At 45.9% G+C, this 23,315-nt stretch overlaps 1 protein-coding gene across 4 annotated transcripts in view; it reads left to right on the top strand.

The window, feature by feature from the left end:
- The window catches only part of ARHGAP21 (Rho GTPase activating protein 21), a 291,419-nt gene that overhangs the window by 120,121 nt on the left and 147,983 nt on the right, over positions 1-23,315 (top strand). For all 4 annotated transcript variants that reach the window (XM_063921621.1, XM_063921620.1, XM_063921622.1 and 1 more), the window contains one exon: positions 21,152-21,176. In XM_063921621.1, coding sequence (XP_063777691.1) covers positions 21,152-21,176 — 25 coding nt within the window. The remainder of the gene's footprint in view (positions 1-21,151; positions 21,177-23,315) is intronic.

The raw sequence follows: 23,315 nt of genomic DNA, 5'->3' as shown, positions 1-23,315 counted from the left end.
AGGTGACTGACAGGAAGAGGGCGTTTGTGGGTGGCAACTGACCGTTTTCAGGGAGTGTCTGGAAAAACGCAGGTATGTCCAAGCGTTGGAGGGAGGGTGTCTGACGTCAGTTCCAGTCCTGGACAGGCTGATGTGATCGCAGCGGCGAAGTAAGTCCTGGGCTGCGCAGAGACTGCACAAAATCAGCTTGTACAGCTCTGCTACACATGCGTTCGCACACTTGCACAGCTAAAATACACTCCCCCAGTGGGCGGCGCCTATCTGATCACAGGGCTGCAAAAATCCCTGCCCAGCGACCAGGTCTGAATTAGGCCCTATGAACGTACTGACTGGTTGTTTCAGGGCAGCCTAGACTGCAGTATCAGGTCAGGTGTCCTGCCAGCACACAGTGATATCAAAGACATCATCATATTCACATGGTTGCCTTTCATAACCTATAGCAAAAAGCTCAGAGTCCTCTAACATTCTGTGCTTGCCGCAGCTGCAAGTGCTTCTACCATCCCCAGAGGTGGCAGCCATTTTGCCATCTGAGCCAGTGATAACATTGAAGCACAGCAGGTGGATTTGCAGTCTCTACTTATTGTGTCTGTAATATATATTATTAATCACTCTACACATTTGAATGTCCCCTGCACAAATAAGGAGTCTGGTAGACTTGGCGAATGGTTTTGCCCTTGCCACCTTTTGCTCCCATGGGCTCATCTCCTCTTAGTCTGCCCGCCCTGTGAGCAGCTGCTGGGAGCAGGGCACACGCTAAGTGCATGTTCTGTTATTAACCCTCTGCTGTCTTCTGCTTTTATATTTTTGTTTAGCAAATATTCTGCTCTCTTGCGCCCTCTGCTGAATCTCTGCGCAGTCTTTCGTGACAGTGACAAGACTTTTCCTTCCTAAAATCTGTTTGATAGACCTGCAGTATAATGAAGCTGAAAGTAGACTTAAGCTAGGTACACACTTACACAATTGTACAGTTGTCGAGCCATTTTGATTCCCAACCCGTTCATGAGATTCCTTAAGAGCGTGTCCGATTGTGTTTTATCGGAAGAAAACTGGTTGCATCTGAAGATCAGGTTTTATGGGCAGCTTAATATTCATCAGATGCGATGGTACAATATCAGACAAAGGTCCTGATTCGGAGCTGTGATTTTATGTACATGTCATGTCATGTTATGTCATGTACATAAGTGGGAACATCGGTCGCACTATCGGACTTCAGAGCAGCCCGATGCTGACTCAGACAGAGCAGCTCTCCTAAGACACCGGTGCTTCTCCAGCTGCAAATGAATATTCAGTGGCTGACTAAGGCAATGGGCAGTAACGGTCCCGACGCGCCTGTATATTACTAGCCACACTGTTACCTCCCCCTGAACGCTACCTACCTGTCACTCACTTTGTGCATAAATCTTTTATGCGTCGACAGTCACTAATAATTCGCTCCACTGCGGCTGACATGGACATGGAGTGCGCATCTGTATCAGGCCCAAGATGTGAAGTGGGCACGCAGTTTCAGTCGCTCTGCCTGTGCTCCTCCAGCAGCGCCGCCGTCGCCTTTGTGTCTTTTCAGCAGATATTTTAGTCAGATGAGTTCTGTGAATCGCATACTATATTGTGTGCGCACAAAACGGCACCGGAACTTCCAAACGTAAGTGAGATCGAAAAGTATGACTGTACAAGTGTTGTACCCAGTCTTAGCCGTCCGTCATTCCACATCTTCTGAAAGCTAACACCAGTTTAATAGTTTCTCGCACGCCCTTGTGCTGGCGGGCAGGGGTCACATCAGTCTAGCAGCAGGTAGGACACCGAGCACGAACAGACAAATGCTGGGACTTGTGTGATAGCGATTTCTTGTTAGAATGAAAGGAGTTTTCAGCTCTCCATGATGGCATCGTTATATTAGGGTTTGTGTCCCCTCCTTCTTATTACATTGAGAAAGCATCATGACAGCCCACACTCATGTTAAAAACTTCTGTTTCTTGGGGTGTGGTTCGTTTTATCGGCATTCGTCCGTTCGACAATGCTTTGATCGACCACGGTACTTCGACAAGTACAACTCATCGACTGTCTGTATATCGACAGTAACATTAGTTCGACATGTATTTGTTCGACCGTAACAAATGATCATCAGTTACTTTGTCGAATATTTTAGTTAGACATAACATACTGTTCGACGTAATATACATAGACATTGATTAAGATCGACAGTAGTTTGTTCGACCACAGCGTTAGATCGACAGTAACTAGTTCGACAGTTAATAAGACCGACTGCCATTAGTTCGAACATCTTTTATTTCGACATCAACTAGTTCGAAATTTGTTTTATCGACCGTTAATAAGTCGACCACAAATAGTTCGAACATTTATTTGGTCGACCAATCTTAGATTGACAAAACTTAGATCGACACTTAATAGGGTCGACAGGTAATAGGTCGACATATACAAGATCGACAAAACTAAGATCGACACTAATTACTTTGACAGATAATATATCGACATATAAATATAGGCCAACTATAGAAAAAAGCTCTACAGCGCTACCCCTGCTTCCATTCGTGGAACTACAGCTCCCAGTCAGCCCTTACATCCACCACATACACAATCCCCTGACCTGCTGCACATCTGCAACGCTGACCCCCCGCTATTCCCCGCGATACCCGTGCAAACTTAGACGCCATCCCCCCTAGTCACCCCGCTGTCCGTCTACATTTACACGCCTAGCTATACACCCCGCTGCCTTACACGCTCCATGTTTCCCCGTGACACTACAAGTAACACAACGCCCTGGCACTGCTCCCCGCTCTGGTAGCACAGTAACACCCTTCATGAAAGACCCCACCCATGTCTGCCAGCACACCCGGGCACCCTGCTGCACATCTGCAATGCTGACCCCCCCCCTCGCTATTCTCCACGATACCCGTGCAAACTTAGACGCCGCCGCCATCCCCCTAGTCACCCCGCTGCCCGTCTACTTTTACACGCCTAGCTATACGCCCCGCTGCCCCTTACGTGCTCCATGTTTACCCGTGGCACTACAAGTAACATAGCGGGGGGGGGGGGTCAGCGTTGCAGATGTGCAGCAGGGTGCCCGGGTGTGCTGGCAGACATGGGTGGGGTCTTTCATGAAGGGTGTTACTGTGCTACCAGAGCGGGGAGCAGTGCCAGGGCGTTGTGTTACTTGTAGTGCCACGGGTAAACATGGAGCGCGTAAGGCAGCGGGGTGTATAGCTAGGTGTGTAAATGTAGACAGGCAGCGGGGTGACTAGGGGGATGGCGTCGTCGTCTAAGTTTGCACGGGTATCGTGGAGAATAGCGGGGGGGGGGTGTCAGCGTTGCAGATGTGCAGCAGGGTGCCCGGGTGTGCTGGCCGACATGGGTGGGGTCTTTCATGAAGGGTGTTACTGTGCTACCAGAGCGGGGAGCAGTGACAGGGTGTTGTGTTACTTGTAGTGCCACGGGGAAACATGGAGCGCGCAAGGCCGTGGGGTGCATAGCTAGGTGTGTAAATGTAGTCGGGCAGCGGGGTGACTAGGGGGGATGGCTGAACCGGTATTGGGGTGGTATTGTGTAGGTGGTGGATGTAAGGGCTGGCTGGAAGCTGTAGTTCCACGAATGGAAGCAGGGGTAGCGCTGTAGAGTGTTTTTCTATACTTGGCCTATTTATATGTCGATATAATAACTGTCGTAGTGTCGATCTAAGTTTTGTCGATCTTATATATGTCGAGCTATTACATGTTGACCCTATTAAGTTTCAATGTAAGTATTGTCGGTCAGAGTTTTTTCGATCTAAGTTTTGTCGATCTTGTATATGTCGAGCTATTACCTGTCGACCCAATTAAGTTTCGATTTAAGTTTTGTCGGTCTATGTTTTGTCGGTCTATGGTTTGTCGATCTTCTGTATGTCGATCTATTTGTTTGTCGAACAATTACATGTCGATGAGTTTTTGGTCGAACTTGTTCCTGTCGATGATTTGTTTGTCGATCTTACATTGTGTCGCTGTTGTGCGTGATCGATCATGTATTGTGTCGATCTACTGTTTGTCGAATATGCGTCTTGTCGATGTTCGAGGTTTGTCGATGTAGTGGTTGTCGATGTTGCTGATATGTCGATCTTGTGTTTGTCGATGTTCGATCACTGTCGATGTTGCATGGTCGATGTTAGCGTTGTCGAACTAGCGGGTGCCGATCCATCGACCGGATACCCCTTCTTGATAGGCATATGGTTTACTGAGCTTCTATTGGGTAGTAAATATTAATTGACTGTAAAACTGGGTACACATTAGATGACCCGCAATCTTGCTGATGGTCGGGGCGATTTTACCCTCGCCACCAAACCAGGCGAGATAGCCGGTACACACTAGCCGATGTAATGAGCGACAGAACAATTCCTTGTTCTGTCCTTCGTTTCACTGCATGGCACTGCAGACGATATCTTCAGATTGACCTGCATGCATGGCCAATCTGAAGATGCAGTGATCGACTTGCGGGAGAGGTCACTAGTGCGTACATACTGGATTATGTGGATAGTTTGTCGTTCCAATCAGAATATCATCCAGTGTGCACGTCTTCCATAGCCTTCGCTGTGTACTCCGCCCTGCCTTACTCTGAGCATGCGTAACTTCTTCAGTTTGCACGGTAGCAGGTGATGTCACACCTGGGGTTTCCTGGAAGATCAGCAGTTGCTCTGGCTGGGGGTATAGCACAGAGTTTAACGCTTTGTCTGGAAACTCTGAGAGCCACTGTGGTAGTGACATATTATATTTTGGAGGAGATGTTTCAAGCCTTGGATAGAGAAATTGCAGAAATGATCCAAACAAACCAATTGGCTACTACCATTCATTCATCTAGCACAGTCTTTGACATGATAGAAGCTGATTAATTGCTTTGGGCAACTACTTCACTTTCTCTCTCCAAAGCTTGATACATCTCCCCCTGTGTGTGCACATGCAGCTTTGTGTGATGCTTTTGTTGAGCCACAGAGCCATTTTGGTGGAGGGCACAGGTTGGCACGTAATCCCTGCCAATATACACTGCTTCCGTCTCTGGGAACGCGTCCGTGTTTTTAATTACAATTTTGTTGACTCCTTTTCATCATCTCGACTGCTGATTTTCAGGTTCCTTTCTCAGGCTAAGTGATTGAAGGGACCAGAGAGGGAGTCGCTGATATTGATTTGATCTAGAATGCTGTACATGTTTGATGTAATAACCATTTCATAATGAGAAAACATTATTAGTTTTATTATACTGATCTGTATGAGGGATGAACTGGAAATGCACAAGCTAAATATTCTACTAGGCCTGTGTAGCAATTTTCTCAGATGATGCTTACTACTGATGCTGTTTCTGTGACAGCCGTACAGCTGCTATGTTCATACACTTATACCCCTTTCACACCGCACAAATAACCCGGTATCCACCCGGCATATTGCCGGGTCGACACAGGTCGGCGTGCGGTGAACTGACCCGGCAATTCAACCCGGGAATAAAGCAGTGTTATACCCGGGTTGAATATCGGGTCTGTGGCTGCGTAAACGGGCTCCCGGGTCGATGCGTCCCGGGACCTGTTTACTACAGCAGGGAGAGGCGGCGCAGAGATGAGCTCATCCGCCGCCGGCTCCACCCCCCGCTGCTATGGCAACCCGCCCGGCATATTGCCGGGTCGGGGAAGCCTGCAGCAGCTGCCAATGCCGGGTCCCACCTGGGAAGGACCCGTTTCCAATTCCCGGGTGGGGACCGGCATTGGCAGTGTGAAAGGGGTATTATATACATTCTGTTAAGGTCGTTTTCACCAATTATTTTTTTGTAAGTAATTGGTTAGAGTTCCTCTTTAATGGCTCTAATAAACCTAATTAGACCATACGGTTAACTTTTTCTATTTAAACTCCCTACCTATTCTCTTTTTTTTTTGTAGAGAAGTGTATGACTGTAACCTGCAAGTTGCAATAGTTTTCAGGTTACAAAAATACTTCTTATATTTATATATAAACCACACCTCTCTTCTTATTTATAGTTGAGTCATTATGGTGACGTTACAGGGTGTCTATCACAAAAGCGCAAATGGGACAAATGTAATTGTAGGTTTTCTCATCAAGATCACACTGTTATTAACTTACGGTCACCTAACCATCTTGGGAGCTGAAATAATCATGAGAATGTTTACTAGAAGACTATTGGCTGCAACAAATACATTATTAGGTGCCTGTTATCTCTGTACACGAATCCTGGATAGTGTCAGCAATCGTCCATAAGCCACGCCCACTTCAGGCCTTTCCAGCGCTTACAATAATAGTCCGAACTCTCTGCACAATCCTTACTATATCAAGGTGGTACAAAGCCCATAGATTATGTCTGTCTGTCTGCCCACCCAGGTGCCATCAATAATAGTATAGCAAATACCATGAACATTTCTCCTATCAAATATATATTCTATCATAAAAAACATGTGGCATTAGCAAAGACAAACAGCATCTCAGGAGCCACGGAGTCCTGAGGAATGAATGTGTTCCGGAATGCTGACTGTTTTTAGCTGATGTATTATGTTTTTTATGCAAGATGTTACTAAAGATATGTTAAATAGAGAAACAGCTTAAGAGAAAAGCTAAAAAGAAACTCTATTAGTGTTCACTCCAGTGGACGGGCAGGGCAGGGCGCGCGTCTGTTAGGGGCACAAGCGCGCGCGCGGCGCTGGCTATGTAAATAGGGGGCGTGCCCACTTGCACGTAATGCAAGTGGGTGGGTCAGTACACAGACGGGGGCGTGGGCAGATGGCGCCGTCACTGTTGGGGGCGTGCCCAGCACCTACGGAGGTGCTGGGCTTCCCCCAAGCTCTCTGACAGCGTGAATGGATGCCGCGCCATGCGCGCGGCATCTTTACACGCTGAGAGGGGCAGAAAGCGGGTGGCTATTTTAGCAGGGCGCCGCAGAAAGGGCAGGGCGGGTTTTGCCCTTAAAGAATTGGGCAGGGCGCAGCGCCCTGCTAAAACAGCCTAGACTGAACACTACTCTATAGGTGGTTGAGCACTCTTCGTTAAATCATGGAAGGGAGGGGGAAAAAAAGGGGGAAATAAGAAATTTAGACGAACAGTAAAACTTAACTTTCATTCAAGATTTGCAAAATTCCCTCAGGCCCATATAACAATAAAATGAACTAACATGGGCGAAATATGAAGACAGTAGACAAACATATAACTAAAATACATGAAACTTAAAAAGCCTCCAGGTAAAGACTATATAATAATGAAAAAAGCTGTTCCCCCCCCCTCCCAAATAGTTAGCAATAGGTAGGCGGGACTACCAGAACACGGTCAGAGTACTACTGTCCCTCATGTGTGATACAGTGAATGAGGGATGAGTGATTCTTACTGGTGTCAGTCCTTGGAAAATGAAGATAAAGATAAACCAGTAGAGGGGACAGTCTTTCTTTTCTGCTTTTGGCTGATGCGTACTAGACACAGCGCAACCAATGAGAGAAATACTGGGCTGTCCTCAACTACTGGAGAAAGGATATAGTTCAATAGAATATGTAGATGTGGTGATAAACACAAATGTATAGATGAGGAAAGTAATAGGGTCTGTATTTCTCTGACGTCCTAGTGGATGCTGGGGACTCCGTCAGGACCATGGGGATATAGCGGCTCCGCAGGAGACAGGGCACAATACTAAAAGCTTTAGGATCAGGTGGTGTGCACTGGCTCCTCCCCCTATGACCCTCCTCCAAGCCTCAGTTAGTTAGATTTTTGTGCCCGACGAGAAGGGTGCAATCTAGGTGGCTCTCCTGAGCTGCTTAGAATAAAAGTTTAAGTTAGGTTTTTTATTTTCAGTGAGTCCTGCTGGCAACAGGCTCACTGCTACGAGGGACTTAGGGGAGAGAAGAAAACTCACCTGCGTGCAGGATGGATTTGCTTCTTAGGCTACTGGACACCATTAGCTCCAGAGGGAGTCGGAACACAGGTCTCACCCTGGGGTTCGTCCCGGAGCCGTGCCGCCGACCCCCCTTGCAGATGCCGAAGTTGAGGAGGTCCAGAAACAGGCGGCAGAAGACTTTCAGTCTTCATAAGGTAGCGCACAGCACTGCAGCTGTGCGCCATTGTTGTCAGCACACTTCACCAACAGTCACCAACTGTCACTGAGGGTGCAGGGCGCTGGGGGGGGCGCCCTGGGCAGCAATGTATAATACCTTTTTATGGCTAAAATACATCACATATAGCCCTTGAGGCTATATGGATGTATTTAACCCCTGCCAGATCTCACAAACTCCGGGAGAAGAGCCCGCCGAAAAGGGGGCGGGGCCTATTCTCCTCAGCACACGGCGCCATTTTCCTGCTCAGCTCTGCTGTGAGGAAGGCTCCCAGGCTCTCCCCTGCACTGCACTACAGAAACAGGGTTAAAACAGAGAGGGGGGGCACTTATTTGGCGATATGATTACATATATAAAAATGCTATAAGGGAAAACACTTGTATAAGGGGTTGTCCCTGTATAATTATAGCGTTTTTGGTGTGTGCTGGCAAACTCTCCCTCTGTCTCCCCAAAGGGCTAGTGGGGTCCTGTCCTCTGTCAGAGCATTCCCTGTGTGTGTGCTGTGTGTCGGTACGTGTGTGTCGACATGTAGGAGGACGATGTTGGTGAGGAGGCGGAGCAAATTGCCTGTATTGGTGATGTCACTCTCTAGGGAGTCGACACTGGAATGGATGGCTTATTTAGGAATTACGTGATAATGTCAACACGCTGTAAGGTCGGTTGACGACATGAGACGGCCGGCAAACAAATTAGTACCTGTCCAGGCGTCTCAGACACCGTCAGGGGCTTGTAAAAACGCCCATTTACCTCAGTCGGTCGACACAGACACGGACACTGACTCCAGTGTCGACGGTGAAGAAACAAACGTATTTTCCTTTAGGGCCACACGTTTCATGTTAAGGGCAATGAAGGAGGTGTTACATATTTCTGATACTACAAGTACCACAAATAAGGGTATTATGTAGGGTGTGAATAAACTACTTGTAGTTTTTCCTGAATCAGATAAATTAAATGAAGTGTGTGATGATACGTGGGTTTCCTCCGATAGAAAATTATTGGCGGTATACCCTTTCCCGCCAGAAGTTAGGGCGAGTTGGGAAACACACCTTAGGGTGAATAAGGCGCTCACACGCTTATAAAAACAAGTGGCGTTACCGTCTCCAGATACGGCAGCCCTCAAGGAGCCAGCTGATAGGAAGCTGAAAAATATCCTAAAAGTATATACACATATACTGGTGTTATACTACTGAGCAATCGCCTCAGCCTGGATGTGCAGCGCTGAGGGGGCTTGGTCGGATTTCCTGACTGAAAATATTGATACCCTTGACAGGGACAAGATTTTATTGACTATAGAGCATTTTAAGGATGCATTTCTATATATGCGAGATGCGCAGAGGGATATTTGCATTCTGGCATCAAGAGTAAATGTGATGTCCATATCTGCCAGACGACAGTGGTCAGGTGATGCAGATTCCAGACGGCACATGGAAGTATTGCCGTATAAAGGGGCGGTCCATCGGACCTGGTGGCCATGGCAACAGCTGAAAAATCCACTTTTTGTTACCCCAAGTCACATCTCAGCAGAAAAGGACACAGTCTTTTCAGTCTCAGTCCTTTCGTCCCCATAAGGGCAGGCGGGCAAAAGGACCAGTCATATCTGCCCAGGGGTAGAGGAAAGGGAAGAAGACTGCAGCAGGCAGCCCATTCCCAGGAACAGAAGCCCTCCACAGCTTCTGCCAAGTCCGCAGCATGACGCTGGGGCCGTACAAGCGGACTCAGGTGCGGTAGGGGGTCATCTCAAGAGTTTCAGCACGCAGTGGGCTCACTCACAAGTGGACTCCTGGATCCTACACGTAGTATCCCAGGTGTACATTGGAAATTCGAGACGTCTCCCCCTCACAAGTTCCTGAAGTCTGCTTTACCAACGTCTCCCTCCGACAGGGAGGCAGTATTGGGAACAATTCACAGGCTGTATTCCCAGCAGGTGATAATCAAAGTACCCCTTCTACAACAAGGGAAGGGGTATTATTCCACACTATATTGTGGTACTGAAGCCAGACGGCTAGGTGAGATCTGAAATATTTGAACACTTACATACAAGCGTTCAAATCAAGATGGAGTCACTCAGAGCAGTGATAGCGAACCAGGAAGAAGGGGACGATATGGTGTCACTGGATATCAGGGACGCTTACCTACATGTCCAAATTTGCCCTTCTCACCAAGGGTACCTCAGGTTCGTGGTACAGAACTGTCACTATCAGTTCAGACGCTGCCGTTTGGATTGTCCACGGCACCCCGGGTCTTTACCAAGGTAATGGCCGAAATGATGATTCTTCTTAAAAGAAATATGGACGCTTTCCTGATAAGGGCAAGGTCCAGAGAACAGTTGGAGGTCGGAGTAGCACTATCTTAAGTAGTTCTACGACAGCACGAGTGGATTCTAAATATTCCAAAATCGCAGTTTTTTCCGACGACACATCTACTGTTCCTAGGGATGATTCTGGACACAGTCCAGAAAAGGATGTTTTCTCCCGGAGAAGAAAGCCAGGGAGTTATCCGAGCTAGTCAGGAACCTCCTAAAACCAGGAAAAGTATCAGTGCATCATTGCACAAGGATCCTGTGAAAAATGGTGTTTTCTTACAAAGCGATCCCATTCGGTAGATTTCACGCAAGAACCTTTACGTGGGATCTGCTGGAAAAATGGTCCGGATCGCATCTTCAGATGCATCAGCGGATAACCCTGTCTCCAAGGACAAGGGTGTTTCTTCTGCGGTGGCTGCAGAGTGCTCATCTATGAAAGGGCCGCAGATTCGGCATTCAGGACTGGGTCCTGGTGACCACGGATGCCAGCCTGAGTGGCTGGGGAGCAGTCACACAAGGAAAAAATTTCCAGAGAGTGTGATCGAGTCTGGAGACTTCTCTCCACATAAATATACTGGAGCTAAGGGCAATTTACAATGCTCTAAGCTTAGCAAGACCTCTGCTTCAAGGTCAGCCGGTATTGATCCAGTGGGACAACATCACGGCAGTCGCCCACGTAAACAGACAGGGCGGCACAAGAAGCAGGAGGGAAATGGCAAAAACTGCAAGGATTCTTCGCTGGGCGAAAAATCATGTGATAACACTCTCAGCAGTGTTCATTCCGGGAGTGGAAAACTGGGAAGCAGACTTCCTCAGCAGGCATGACCTCCACCCGGGAGAGTGGGGACTTCATCGGGAAGTCTTCCACATGATTGTAAACCGTTGTGAAAAACCAAAGGTGGACATGATGGCGTCCCGCCTGAATAAAAAACTAGATATTGCGCCAGGTCAAGGGACCCTCAGGCAATAGCGGTGGACGCTCTGGTAACACTGTGGATGTACCAGTCAGAGTATGTGTTCCCTCCTATGCCTCTCATACAAAAAGTACTGAGAATCATAAGAGGGAGATGAGTAAGAATGATACTCGTGGTTCCGGATTGGCCAAGAAGGACTTGGTACCCGAAACTTCAAGAGATGTTCACGGAAGACCCGTGGCCTCTACCTTTAAGAAAGGACCTGCTCCAGCAGGGGCCTTGTCTGTTCCAAGACTTACCGCGGCCGCGTTTGACGGCATGGCGGTTGAACGCCGGATCCTGAAAGGGCATTCCAGATGAAGTCATCCCTACCCTGGTCGAAGACAGGAAGGATGTAACCGCAAAACATTTTCACCGCATTTGGCGAAGATATGTTGCGTGGTGTGAGGCCAAGAAGGCCCCTACAGAGGAATTCCAACTGGGTCGTTTCCTACATTTCCTGAAAACAGGACTGTCTATGGGCCTAAAATTAGGGTCCATTAAGGTTCAAATTTCGGCCCTGTTGAATTTCTTCCAGAAAGAACTGGCTTTAGTGCCTGACGTTCAGATGTTTGTAAAAGGGGTACTGCATATACAGCCTCCTTTTGTGCCCCAGTGGCACCTTGGGATCTCAATGTTGTTTTGAGTTTCCTAAAGTCACATTGGTTTGAACCACTCACCACTGTGGACTTAAAATATCTCACATGGAAGGTGACGATGCTATTAGCCCTGGCTTCAGCCAGGCGTGTGTCAGAATTGGCGGCTTTATCATATATAAAGCCCTTACTTAATTTTTCATTCTGACAGGGCAGAATTGAGGACTCGTCCTCAATTTCTCCTTAAAGTGTTTTCTGTTTTTCACATGAACCAACCTATTGTGGTACCTGCGGGTACTAGGGACTTGGAGGACTCCAAGTTACTTGACGTTGTCAGGGCCCTGAAAAATATGTTTCCAGGAAGGCTGGAGTCAGAAAATCTGACTCGCTGTTTAGCCTGTATGCACCCAACAAGATGGGTGCTCCTGCTTCTAAGCAGACGATTGCTCGCTGGATTTGTAATACAATTCAGTTTACACATTCTGTGGCAGGCCTGCCACAGCCAAAATCGGTAAAAGCCCATTCCAAAAGGAAGGGGGCTCATCTTGGGCGACTGCCCGAGGGGTCTCGGCTTTACAACTTTGCCGAGCAGTTACTTGGTCAGGGGAAAACACGTTTGCTAAATTCTACAAATTTGATACCCTGGCTGAGGAGGACATGGAGTTCTCTCATTCGGTGCTGCAGGGTCATCCGCACTCTCCCGCCCGTTTGGGAGCTTTGGTATAATCCCCATGGTCCTGACTGAGTCCCCAGCATCCACTAGGACGTCAGAGAAAATAAGATTTTACTTACCGATAAATCTATTTCTCGTAGTCCGTAGTGGATGCTGGGCGCCCATCCCAAGTGCGGATTGTCTGCAATACTTGTACATAGTTATTGTTACAAAAATCGGGTTATTCTTGTTGTGAGCCATCTTTCCAGAGGCTCCTTCGTTGTTATCATACTGTTAACTGGGTTCAGATCACAGGTTGTACGGTGTGATTGGTGTGGCTGGTATGAGTCTTACCCGGGATTCAATATCCTTCCTTATTATGCACGCTCGTCCGGGCACAGTATCCTAACTGAGGCTTGGAGGAGGGTCATAGGGGGAGGAGCCAGTGCACACCACCTGATCCTAAAGCTTTTAGTATTGTGCCCTGTCTCCTGCGGAGCCGCTATATCCCCATGGTCCTGACGGAGTCCCCAGCATCCACTACGGACTACGAGAAATAGATTTATCGGTAAGTAAAATCTTATTATTATAAGGACTGTGATGTTATAACTTGTGAAAACCCTGTAAACAGATCGCAGGGTCTGTAATTAGTGCCCTTGTATATTCTAGAAATCATATATAGTAAACAGACAGGGCTTGTAAGCACACTTTCTGAGTTCTGCTGTCCCCCCATATGCCAAGCAGTGAATGGGGGATGAGAGATTCCTACTGGTGGAAGTCCTTAGAAAAGAGAAATATCAAGATAGGGCCGGACAGTTCTTCCCTTCTGCTTTTGGTTGATGTGTAAAAAACACAGCGCAGCCAATGAGAGAGGTACTGGACCGTCCCCCTATAGATAGAATTGATACAGATGTGTGTTATCAGTATTAAGTGCTCTTATATGTGAAGATATGCTTCTCATATAATAATCCTCTATAGAGTGATAACATTTAATAGTGTCCCTGTAACAAGGAAATAATATGCATCACCACAACAAATAATATCTATATCCTATTTGTTGATCATACAAATAAATATCCAAGATCTGGTATAAATATTAGGAGCACAATAAGTATGTATATCCCTTCTTAAGAATAATAAATACCCTGTATATAAACAATTCTCGTAAGAACTACTATATGGTATCTGATACTTATAGATGGAAAATATTCTAGCTTTCAACAATCAGCTCGGTATAGACATCATGTCTAACAAATCACGTGTGCATTGGAAGAGAGAAGAACAATATATATTCCGGTCAAATAAACATTGCTATCAAGCCTAATAGCATATCCTGCACTGAGAATAACAGTCTATAAGATATAAATTAAGTAGCAATGGATAAACCAATGTAATCACGTGCTCTTATTATACCCTGTCGGAATGTAGATGGAAAAAGCACGGACAAAAACAAAGAGACATGGTCTATTATCAGATAATGACATATATATCGGCTAGACACTGCATCCGTGTGGCATCTCCCGTTAAGCATAAAGGACTGTGATATCAGATCAGTATGAACCATATGCTATCACCGTGTCCTGGGCATCTATGAGGGAAGCCAATTTGTGCCCATCAATATTAAATGTACATGGCTATTATACCTGGAAGGCTGGGGGCAGTCCGCTATGTGCAATTAGCAGACATGCCCAGGGTCCTGGCGTACGTTTTGCCGGTTGGCTTTGTCACGGGAAAAGCCAACCGGCGGTGGGATACCCCCTCGGTGGGATAAACCAGTGCGGTGGGATACCCCCTCTGTTTGTGTTGTAACATTATTATGTAAGTACAGGTAGCGTGACATGCATATATACCTGCTTTGTGATTATGGGTTTCATACCACTGTGACACAATTTTACTAAGAACTTTGAGGTACATAAACTTCCTTCTCTGGTTTCTTATTATTTCTTAGGGTGGTATTCAATTCTTTTTACCCCCTTCCACACCCGTTCTGTTTCTGCTGACGGGCGTGGTATTCTCATTTCAGCTCGCTACTCCCCTGGGTACTGAGGGTGCCCAACCTTTTACGCAGCTAAACCTGATTACTATGGGTGCAGTATGCACGATAATGGGGATCACTTTAGGAAGGAGATTGGGTGCGATATATCATTTGAATACCGCCCTTATTGTCTCATAAAGGATGGACATTCAGTTGTTTTCTTTTGGTCGAGCTAATTAAGGGGTGTCTGACGGAGCAATTCAATTGTTGCTTCACTCGGGTAAGACTGCTGTAGGTGCCTATTTATAAATACAGCTGTCGTGTGCAAGAGCACCGGGTTTTACTGCGCAAAGGGGCAAACACTGCCTAAACTAATGGGTGCAATGCGAAAAGTGCCATTTGGGTGCTTAAACAGCCGACTTGTTGCACATTTCTCCTAAGCGACACAGGAGACTGCGAGCAGAAATGTGTGCATGCATATGCTGCCATTCCCAACAGATCTAGTGCAGAGACTTACCATATAGCCAATGGTGTCTGTAAATATATCACCACTGGAGCATATATACCTTGCGGGATACAAATCTTGTCCACTAAGTATATTAGTATTTTGGGCCCATCATTAGTCGGGGCGCTTTCTGTTGTGCCTGGCGGTGGCATTTTTTACATTTTTCTCTCTGCCTTCCCTTCTTCCTCCATCTTTTTGCCTGTCTTATCATAGCTCTCTTACCTCTCTATCCCCCCATCTCTCTGCCTCTCCAATCTGTCTATCCACCACTTCTTCCCTGCCTCTTTCCCCATCTCTCTCCCCTCATATTTTTCTACTCTCTCCCTTTTTTGTCTTGGTACTCTCTCCCCATCCCTCATTCCGCTCATTGTAAACAATGTAATGCAGTATATTTACCCTGGTGGTTGATGGTCCAGCAATGCGGCACGGCTGCCAGTTTATTTTTCCATTGACGTGGTACTTGCAGTGCAGGATGAAGCCAGTGATCAGAGGAGACTGGACCCTTTTTATTGAGACTGTATTCTGGACCATGGCAGCAGCTCAGCAGATGATGACGCGCGACTGTGAGGTGTCCTGATCCATCGGGATTTGTAAGCAAGTGATATAGATTTGTCCGCATACGCCACACAGCTTGAGATGCCTGGTGCGAGTGACCGGCCAGGTCCCGTACAGCTCTGCTAACATTGCTAACATTATCCCAAAATTTGTCTTAGTCGCATTTGATATGACTAGGATGCACGAGGAGACTGTGCTGCTTCATTTATATGGGACACTTGTATATTGTGTGCAACTGAGTGTGTATTCTCAGGTGAATGAGTGCAGGATTATTCTGCGCGGGCCGATGTAGCTTTGTCACAGCAGGGCTGGTTGTGCCTATAGCAGTATGGCAGTATGTCTGTGGTGGCAGTTGGGTCTGTGAGCAGAGGGATCCTGTGTTCTACTGTCCGGCTCTCACTGCACATGTCAGGGACAGATAGTTGAGCTCATTATATAATAGATCATCATGCCAAGAAGTGCAACCCCCATCATCTCTTCCTGTGATCTCGTCACTGTATTCCCTAGCCTGTTATCAGAGACCTACTGTGATGCTTTGTGGTAGATATGTGTCTAATTATCACCTGCATAGCCAGTAAGACACCTGATCAATATATAATGTAATTTGTGTGCTGTTGGCCTTCTAAGTGTGGGACAGGCCTTGAGGGCGAGGAAACGATTAAGGATTCTAAAAAAAATGACAAGAGTAGGTATGGCCCTGAGCGGGTGGTCTTCTGTATGCCGAACGTCGGGATCCCGGCGCACAGTATACCGGCGCCGGAATCCCGACACCCGGCATACCGACAGATATTCTCGCTCGTGGGGGTCCACGACCCCCCTGGAGGGAGAATAAATAGCGTAGTGCGCCACCGTGCCCACAAGGTGCTCCTTTACGCTCGCCGCGCTGTCTGTATGCCGGCGGTTGGGCTCCCGGCGCCGGTATGCTGGTCGCCGGGAGCCCGGCCGCCGGCATACCATACTACACCCCCCTGAGCCTAGCCCCTTACATAGGGAGGAAGAGGGCATACGCTCCAACATGACTCATTCCATTAGGTTCTGTTCCTGGACTTCCGTGCTAGTGGCAGTTGCAGAGGTGGGGTTGTATCACAGTCCAAAATTCACACAGGGTAGCCACCCCAACTGCCAGTGAGTCCCAGATGGTGATGTCTGCCAGTGTTTGGGGTGGCAGTTGGTGTGGCTCCCTATTTTGAATTTTGGACTGCACAGCATCCCCACCTCTGCAACTGGAACAGAGGGGCAGATTTATTAAGCTCGGTGAAGTGATAAAGTGGAAGGTGATAAAGGACCAGCCAATCAGATCCTAACTGCCATGTCACAGGCTGGGTTTGAAAAATGTCAGTTAGGAGCTGCCTGGCTGGTCCTTTATCACCTTCCAATTTATCACTTCACCGAGCTTAATAAATCTGCCCCAGAATATTTTGTACCTAATGGAATGGGTCAAGTAGGAGGGTATGAGAGGGGACTGTCCTGGTTACCATACTAACTATGCTGGTGTGGGGTAACTCAGCTTCTGAACACAACATGTCAAGGAAGCGTGTTTGCCATTGGTGGCTGCCAAGTTCTGCCCTGCACCCATGGCCATTACCCCTCATCAGCACAGTAAGTAGCCCTAGGTGTAGCCATTTCTTTATAGCACACAGACTGCACATACAGTATCTGCTTTCTGTTCTGTAGAACGTAGCTAGATATTAGTGTGTGCATAATTATCAGTTTCTATTACACATTGACAATGTGCATTTTTCTCCCTGTTCCCTCATTAATGATGCTAGGAACTCGTTAGGATCGCCTGGACAATGATCATTACATTCTCTCTGTTTAAAACATAATGGACGGTAAATCAGGAGGGGTCACTGGCTGACCACCTCACAGTACTTCAGCTTTAATGGGCGCTTCATAAGAGGAAACAATACACAGTCTGCACAGTAATGCACCGGCTCAGTGTGCAATCTCTTCACTTCTGTTATGCATTCTGTTACATTTGCCTCATTAAATTTTTAATTCCAGTGTTTCTTATTTCTGCTTAAAGCCATCTATGAAAAATGAATGGGGAGTAACCAGGAGACCCAGGATCAGTGTTCTGTGCTGGATGGCGGTCTTGTGTGCCCCCTAGTGGAGGGAATTACTGTAATGGACAAACTTCCCAATAGTAGTGATGAAAAGACTCTCGCAGCCAAAGACTCCATTCAATGCATGCGTCATCATTTACTGTACAGCCTCAAGCATACCTGGTTTCTCTTCTAGAAATAAAGGAAATCATTATTAGTGCTGCTGTTCTGAAGCCTGATGGCGTCGTTTTGTTGGGCCAATGTCCTGGCAGCGTTCCTACGCTGGATATAAGGGGCAGTGTGTTTGAAGCACACCATATTTTAGGAAACAAATGTAGTAAATGCGTAAGCCTATCAGCAGGGAGACTGTTACATGAGAGGTTAGTGGCTGAGTCCCGATGTACGTGTTCGCTGCGTGTTTACCCTGCCTGCGCCCTGTTGATAAGGGTCAATAGTGAGTCATTTCTACTTGTTTGATTTGTGTGTTCCAGTTCTTCTGTGAGTGGCACCGTGAGGCACAACTTTACATCGTCATTACTGCTCTCTGATTTCTGAACTTTCACTGTTTTTAAGTAAATCCGTATTCTAATAATTATTGTGTAATCGTTAGGTTCCATTTTTGGTCATACCTTATAGATTTATTCAGATGGGATGCAGGCGCGGTACAAGCCGATTGTTTGTTATTATTTTAGATTCACATTATTTTTTTATTTTATTTGTGGTTAGCAGTATACTGTATATAATGGCATTATAAATAGCAGTATACAGTATGAGATAAGAGGTTTAACATTGGACATCGGTGCGACTTACGTAGAGGACAAATCTGTTTGTTTACAGTGAGAAGAGATTTGTGATCACACCGTAACAGCTGAAATCAATGGGCGGGTGGAACAGACACTGGGCAGTAGTCCATATAAAATATAACTTTATTTAAAAAAAAAAAAATGTTTAAACACAGACCGTAAAATAAAACTGAAGCTGCAAATAAAATAGGTTTGAATGGAAGCAGCTACGTTCTGCATCTCAGGGTCTCAGGTTGGTGTAAGAAGACAATACTGTATTCATTCTTTCAATGGCCAGGACTGCTTCGATAGTATAGTATTGGATATGTACTGTATTTCCCACCTTGTTGCATGTCGATGTCCTTGGCTATAGGTCGTTTATAGTTCAGGAAGGTTACATTGAGCAATCTGCAGTAAGATTAATAAAGTCCGGAGAAAAAGTCCTTTACCCAATTTAATGCTTATACATTTTTTTATTCATGTGTATAGTACAAGCTGTGGCCATTACTGCAATCATGCCCTGTGACCGCAAGTTGTGGAAAATTAGATATAAATACCATCGATGGGTCACAGAAGACCATTCGGGCAATATTTGTAGGCTAGCTGCAACCAAGAGTTTTCATTCATCAGTGCAGCGGTCACTTCAGAGTTTGTGCTTGAGGCTAAGAATTAGATTTGCTGGCGGTCAGGTTTGGCTGGGTCGTGCATCGTAAAGGATACTGTATGGGAGTATCATTTTATTATAGTGTATTTCAGAAAGAACAGTTCTGTATGTGAGCTTATCAGACAGTGTGTGATTTTTGCGTGACACCAGAGAGTATGTCTCCTGGATTCTGCCTGCCAAGAATGGACTGAACTCTTGACTGTACCACTTCCCTCACTTGTTTTCCTGAGTTTTTTTTGTCTGTGAACCATAAACGTGCCCTCTGAGACCACATCCTGCGGCAGGAAAGCACTGTATTGTACTGTAGATAGAGATGATTTATTGTAGATACATGTTCATACAGTAGTGTCAACATCCATTATAACATCAGCAGATACCACTTGCCTGTGTTTATACACCCATCTTACAAGTGATAATCCCTTCCTGTACGGCACTTAACCATTCTGCTAGAATGGTTTATAGTTTCTTTGCCCCGTGTAAGTACGGGTGTAGCGTTTTGCTTTGTGGTTTTACCATAGAATGCTTACATTATTTAAACTGCTATTACCAGCAAAAGCAAGACACAAACAGTATCAGACTGTTGATAATGACAATGCAACTGAATACTGAGAAAACAGACGTCCTCATTATAGAAGCTCACCATCAAAGGACAAGACGTTTGGGAGTTCAGAATTACAAAACATTGATCATATGCGGATTCTTGGGGTTGTCCAGGATGGTGGCCAGGCAATTAAACATCGGGTATCAGCCACAATCAAATCCTCATTCTTTCATCTAAGGAACATAGCCAGAAACAAGCACCTAAGTCCATCAGAAGATCTGTGTAAAGTCATACATGTATTTGTATCATCACGTCTATAACTACTGCAATGCCTTCTACCTTGGTCTCCCAGCAAAAGATTTGCAATGCTTGCAGATGGTACAAAATGCAGCTGTCAACCTGTTAACTAACCAGCCCTGCTCCTGGCATGTAATAGATATTCTGTACTCCCTTCACTGGCAGCCTGTAAGATGGTCCAAGGTAACTGGGGCAACTTCTAATTCTTTACTGCCCCACTCACTTACTGTGATCTGTAGAAAAGGACTATTAAGCGGAGTACACACCTAATCAATTGCCTGCCTGTTTTCACGATATCGGGTGAACAGCCAACGATTGTATAGGTGTGTAGCAGTACCGATGCAGGAGCGTTAGCAGGTAAATGGCTTATAACACTCCTGCAATGGTTGGGACTGGGAGGTTGCACTATGCGCTGCACAGCCGACCTCCCGATACCTATAGAGGAGCTGCTTACCTCACTTCTAGGATATAGGGGGTCACGGCTGGATACATACCTCTCGGCTGATCTGGAGCGTTTAACCCAATTAGCTGGGGATCAAATAGGTGTATACCCAGCTTAAGCTGTACCCAGAATCCTCCTAAATTAATCTGGGGTTTGATCATTTAGCTTTGCAGGTCCGACTCTATGGAAATCTGTGCCCCGTCCAGCTCGAGGCCTCCTCTCTAGAACCCTTCAAAAACAAAAATGCTTGGTTCACTTTCTCTTAAACTTATTTTGTATCTTGTGTTCTTAAATTAAATACAAATATAGAGCACTTTGAGTACTACTGGAAGAAAAATGCTATATAAAGGTATTATTTTGTTGTTGATGACAATAATAATAATAATACATGATTTGTTGGTGGTACTTGGGGGACTACAGTTGAGAACCACTGTCCTAAGTAGTGGCAACTTATAGAACGTAGCTGGTTGCTGCATGTTAAATCGCCTCATATTCCACTTCCACTTACCCTTAAATATTCTTAAGTCTCTGAGGCCCAGAGAGCTCATGAATCGGGTGAATTGTTCTTTTTATTGTCTAATGTTAGTCTAACCTCATACAGCGTTTTATCTCTTGGTGCAAAATCATTATATGGCTCCTCACTTGAATAACTGATTTTTGTACAACCAAAAAGATGGCTTCTTTCTTGTGTGTTTTTTTTAATCATTAACTAGTAGCTTGTGCAGATTTTGAATTACAAATGGTGATATTTTTTAAATCTTTTATGTTTTGCAGGCTGACGAGAATGAAACTCGTGCAGGTGAGTTCTGGTCAATTACTTTAAATGGCAATGCTGATAATGAAAGACTCAAATATGTACATGTAAGGCTTTAGTAAGATGGATGGTCCGTCTTCCATTCTTTTACACTGCAGAATATTGAACACTTGATATTTAAATCCAACCCATAATCCTTTTCTACGCCTGATGTTTTGTTTGACTTGACTAAGGCAGACTAGTCAGGGAGTGTCCAGGGTTTGTTGGTGCTAAGATTAGGGTAGTAGGTGTCTTTCTCTTTATGACCTGTGAGGAGCATATAACACTCTGGGCCTGACTGCATGGGAGATATTTACTTGTGTGATTTAAAAAGATTCCTCAATAACAGTGATCGCACATTTTGTAATCAACCTGTAGTGTAATTGTTTTATGTAGCAGACAGTGTTGCAGTTTAATTGGATTACTAAAGACTTATCGGATCCTTGTGTATCAGTGACTATTTCTCTATAGAGAGAGTAAGCTTGCATGCAGGGCCCTCATACCTCTTTGTCTGTTATTACCCAGTCTAGTTATATTACAGTTTGTTCCCAATTGTAAAGCGCAGCAGAATATGCTGGCGCTATATTAGTTACTAATAATAATGTGAATGCATCCATTGGGCGATATTCAATTGTTTTATTGTTCCCGATCTACTGTCTGAAGTGGGAGATTGCGGCACGATATTCAATTGATCCCAGTTATCGCGCATATCACGCCCATAGCATAAAGCGGCAAAACCCGAGTAAACTAACAGGCGTAATCGCGAAAAGTACTGCTTGGGCGCCCAAATGGGTCACTTTTTGCGCATTTCATCACGCCACCCCTGGGGGGTGCGAGCTGAAAAGTAGACGCCGGCAGCCATCGTACCCCGAACGGAGCTACAATTGAATAGCTCCGTTTGGGCGCGAGCTACTGGCAGAAAAACATCTGAATTCGGACCATTATGTTTATTGTACACAATAGTACTAATTCCTCTGCCATCCAAGTTCCCAATTGTAAAGTGCAATAGAATATGTGGTGCTATATATAAGTACATGGTATTAATAATGAGTGTGTCCAATCATATAGGAATTCCTAAGTGCCTCTCATCTATACTTTAAATAGGGATCAGTTCCCTGTTAGGCTGTAATATTTCCAAACCAGGACAATTTGCCTTGTTCCATTTCTGTACCCTATTCAGCGATTTATTGCATCAAACAGCCGTGCAGTGCTGCAAAGTACTGCGGCACTCTGTGAATAAATGTAATAATGGGTGATGCAATAAACCACAGTCGCAGCACAAGGCAGTACAGGACAGTAATGTGAGTAACCACCAGTGATGATGATAGTGAATATAGGCAAATTTCTGTGTTTAATCAGTAATACCCCTTTCAGACCGCCACCTCTGAACACGGGTTATTGGCACATGAGCGCGCATAACCCGTGTTCAAGTGCAGTCTGAAAGGTGCAAGGGTTGAAATACCGGGTCGCGCAACCTGGTATTTCAGCCCTGGTCGTGAGCAGGGTTGAACACGTCTTCAACCCGGCTCACTGTGCGGTGTGAATGCGACCCGTTTCCCGCTCACTATCTGTGTATGTGTGGCACTTGGAGATCATGTAATCTCCAAGCGCCGCCCCCTCCGCGTAACCGCCGATGTCACCAACGCGGCAATATGCAGGGTTGCAGTCAGTGGCGGCGGGGAGCATGCTGGGAGCTCCCATGTGCGACCCGCCTCAGGCGGTCTGATTAGCCATTGTAAACCATGAAATCCAGTCTGATTTTGATTATTTAGAAACATATTTCAAAATGACATTCTCTCCATTAATTATAAAATGAGTGCATGTAATGCCGGCTACACGCGGTGCGATTCAGGCTACCGCCGATGTTGACTATACTATTTCCCTTGAACTGCCCGGCAGCATGAACCTCCGATATAGTCAATATTGGCCTGCCTGCACAGTCTACTTTTCCTTTGCGATGCCGATACTACGGGACCGCGCATTGGCATCACAAGATGTTTCCACACGGTGCGATATGCACTATGTTTTCTACCTATATGGACTATGTAGTCCATATCGGTAGTTAATATCGCATCAAGTGTAGGACCCTTAAGATTGTGTAATGTGTACAAATGCTTTCCTTAGTTTCACACTGCAGTTTATTTT

This window comes from Pseudophryne corroboree, chromosome 5 (genome assembly GCF_028390025.1).
Source record: "Pseudophryne corroboree isolate aPseCor3 chromosome 5, aPseCor3.hap2, whole genome shotgun sequence".
NCBI classification, from domain to species: domain Eukaryota; kingdom Metazoa; phylum Chordata; class Amphibia; order Anura; family Myobatrachidae; genus Pseudophryne; species Pseudophryne corroboree.
The sequence above is the reverse complement of the archived record's forward strand: the minus strand, read 5'-3'. Positions and strand labels throughout refer to the sequence as shown.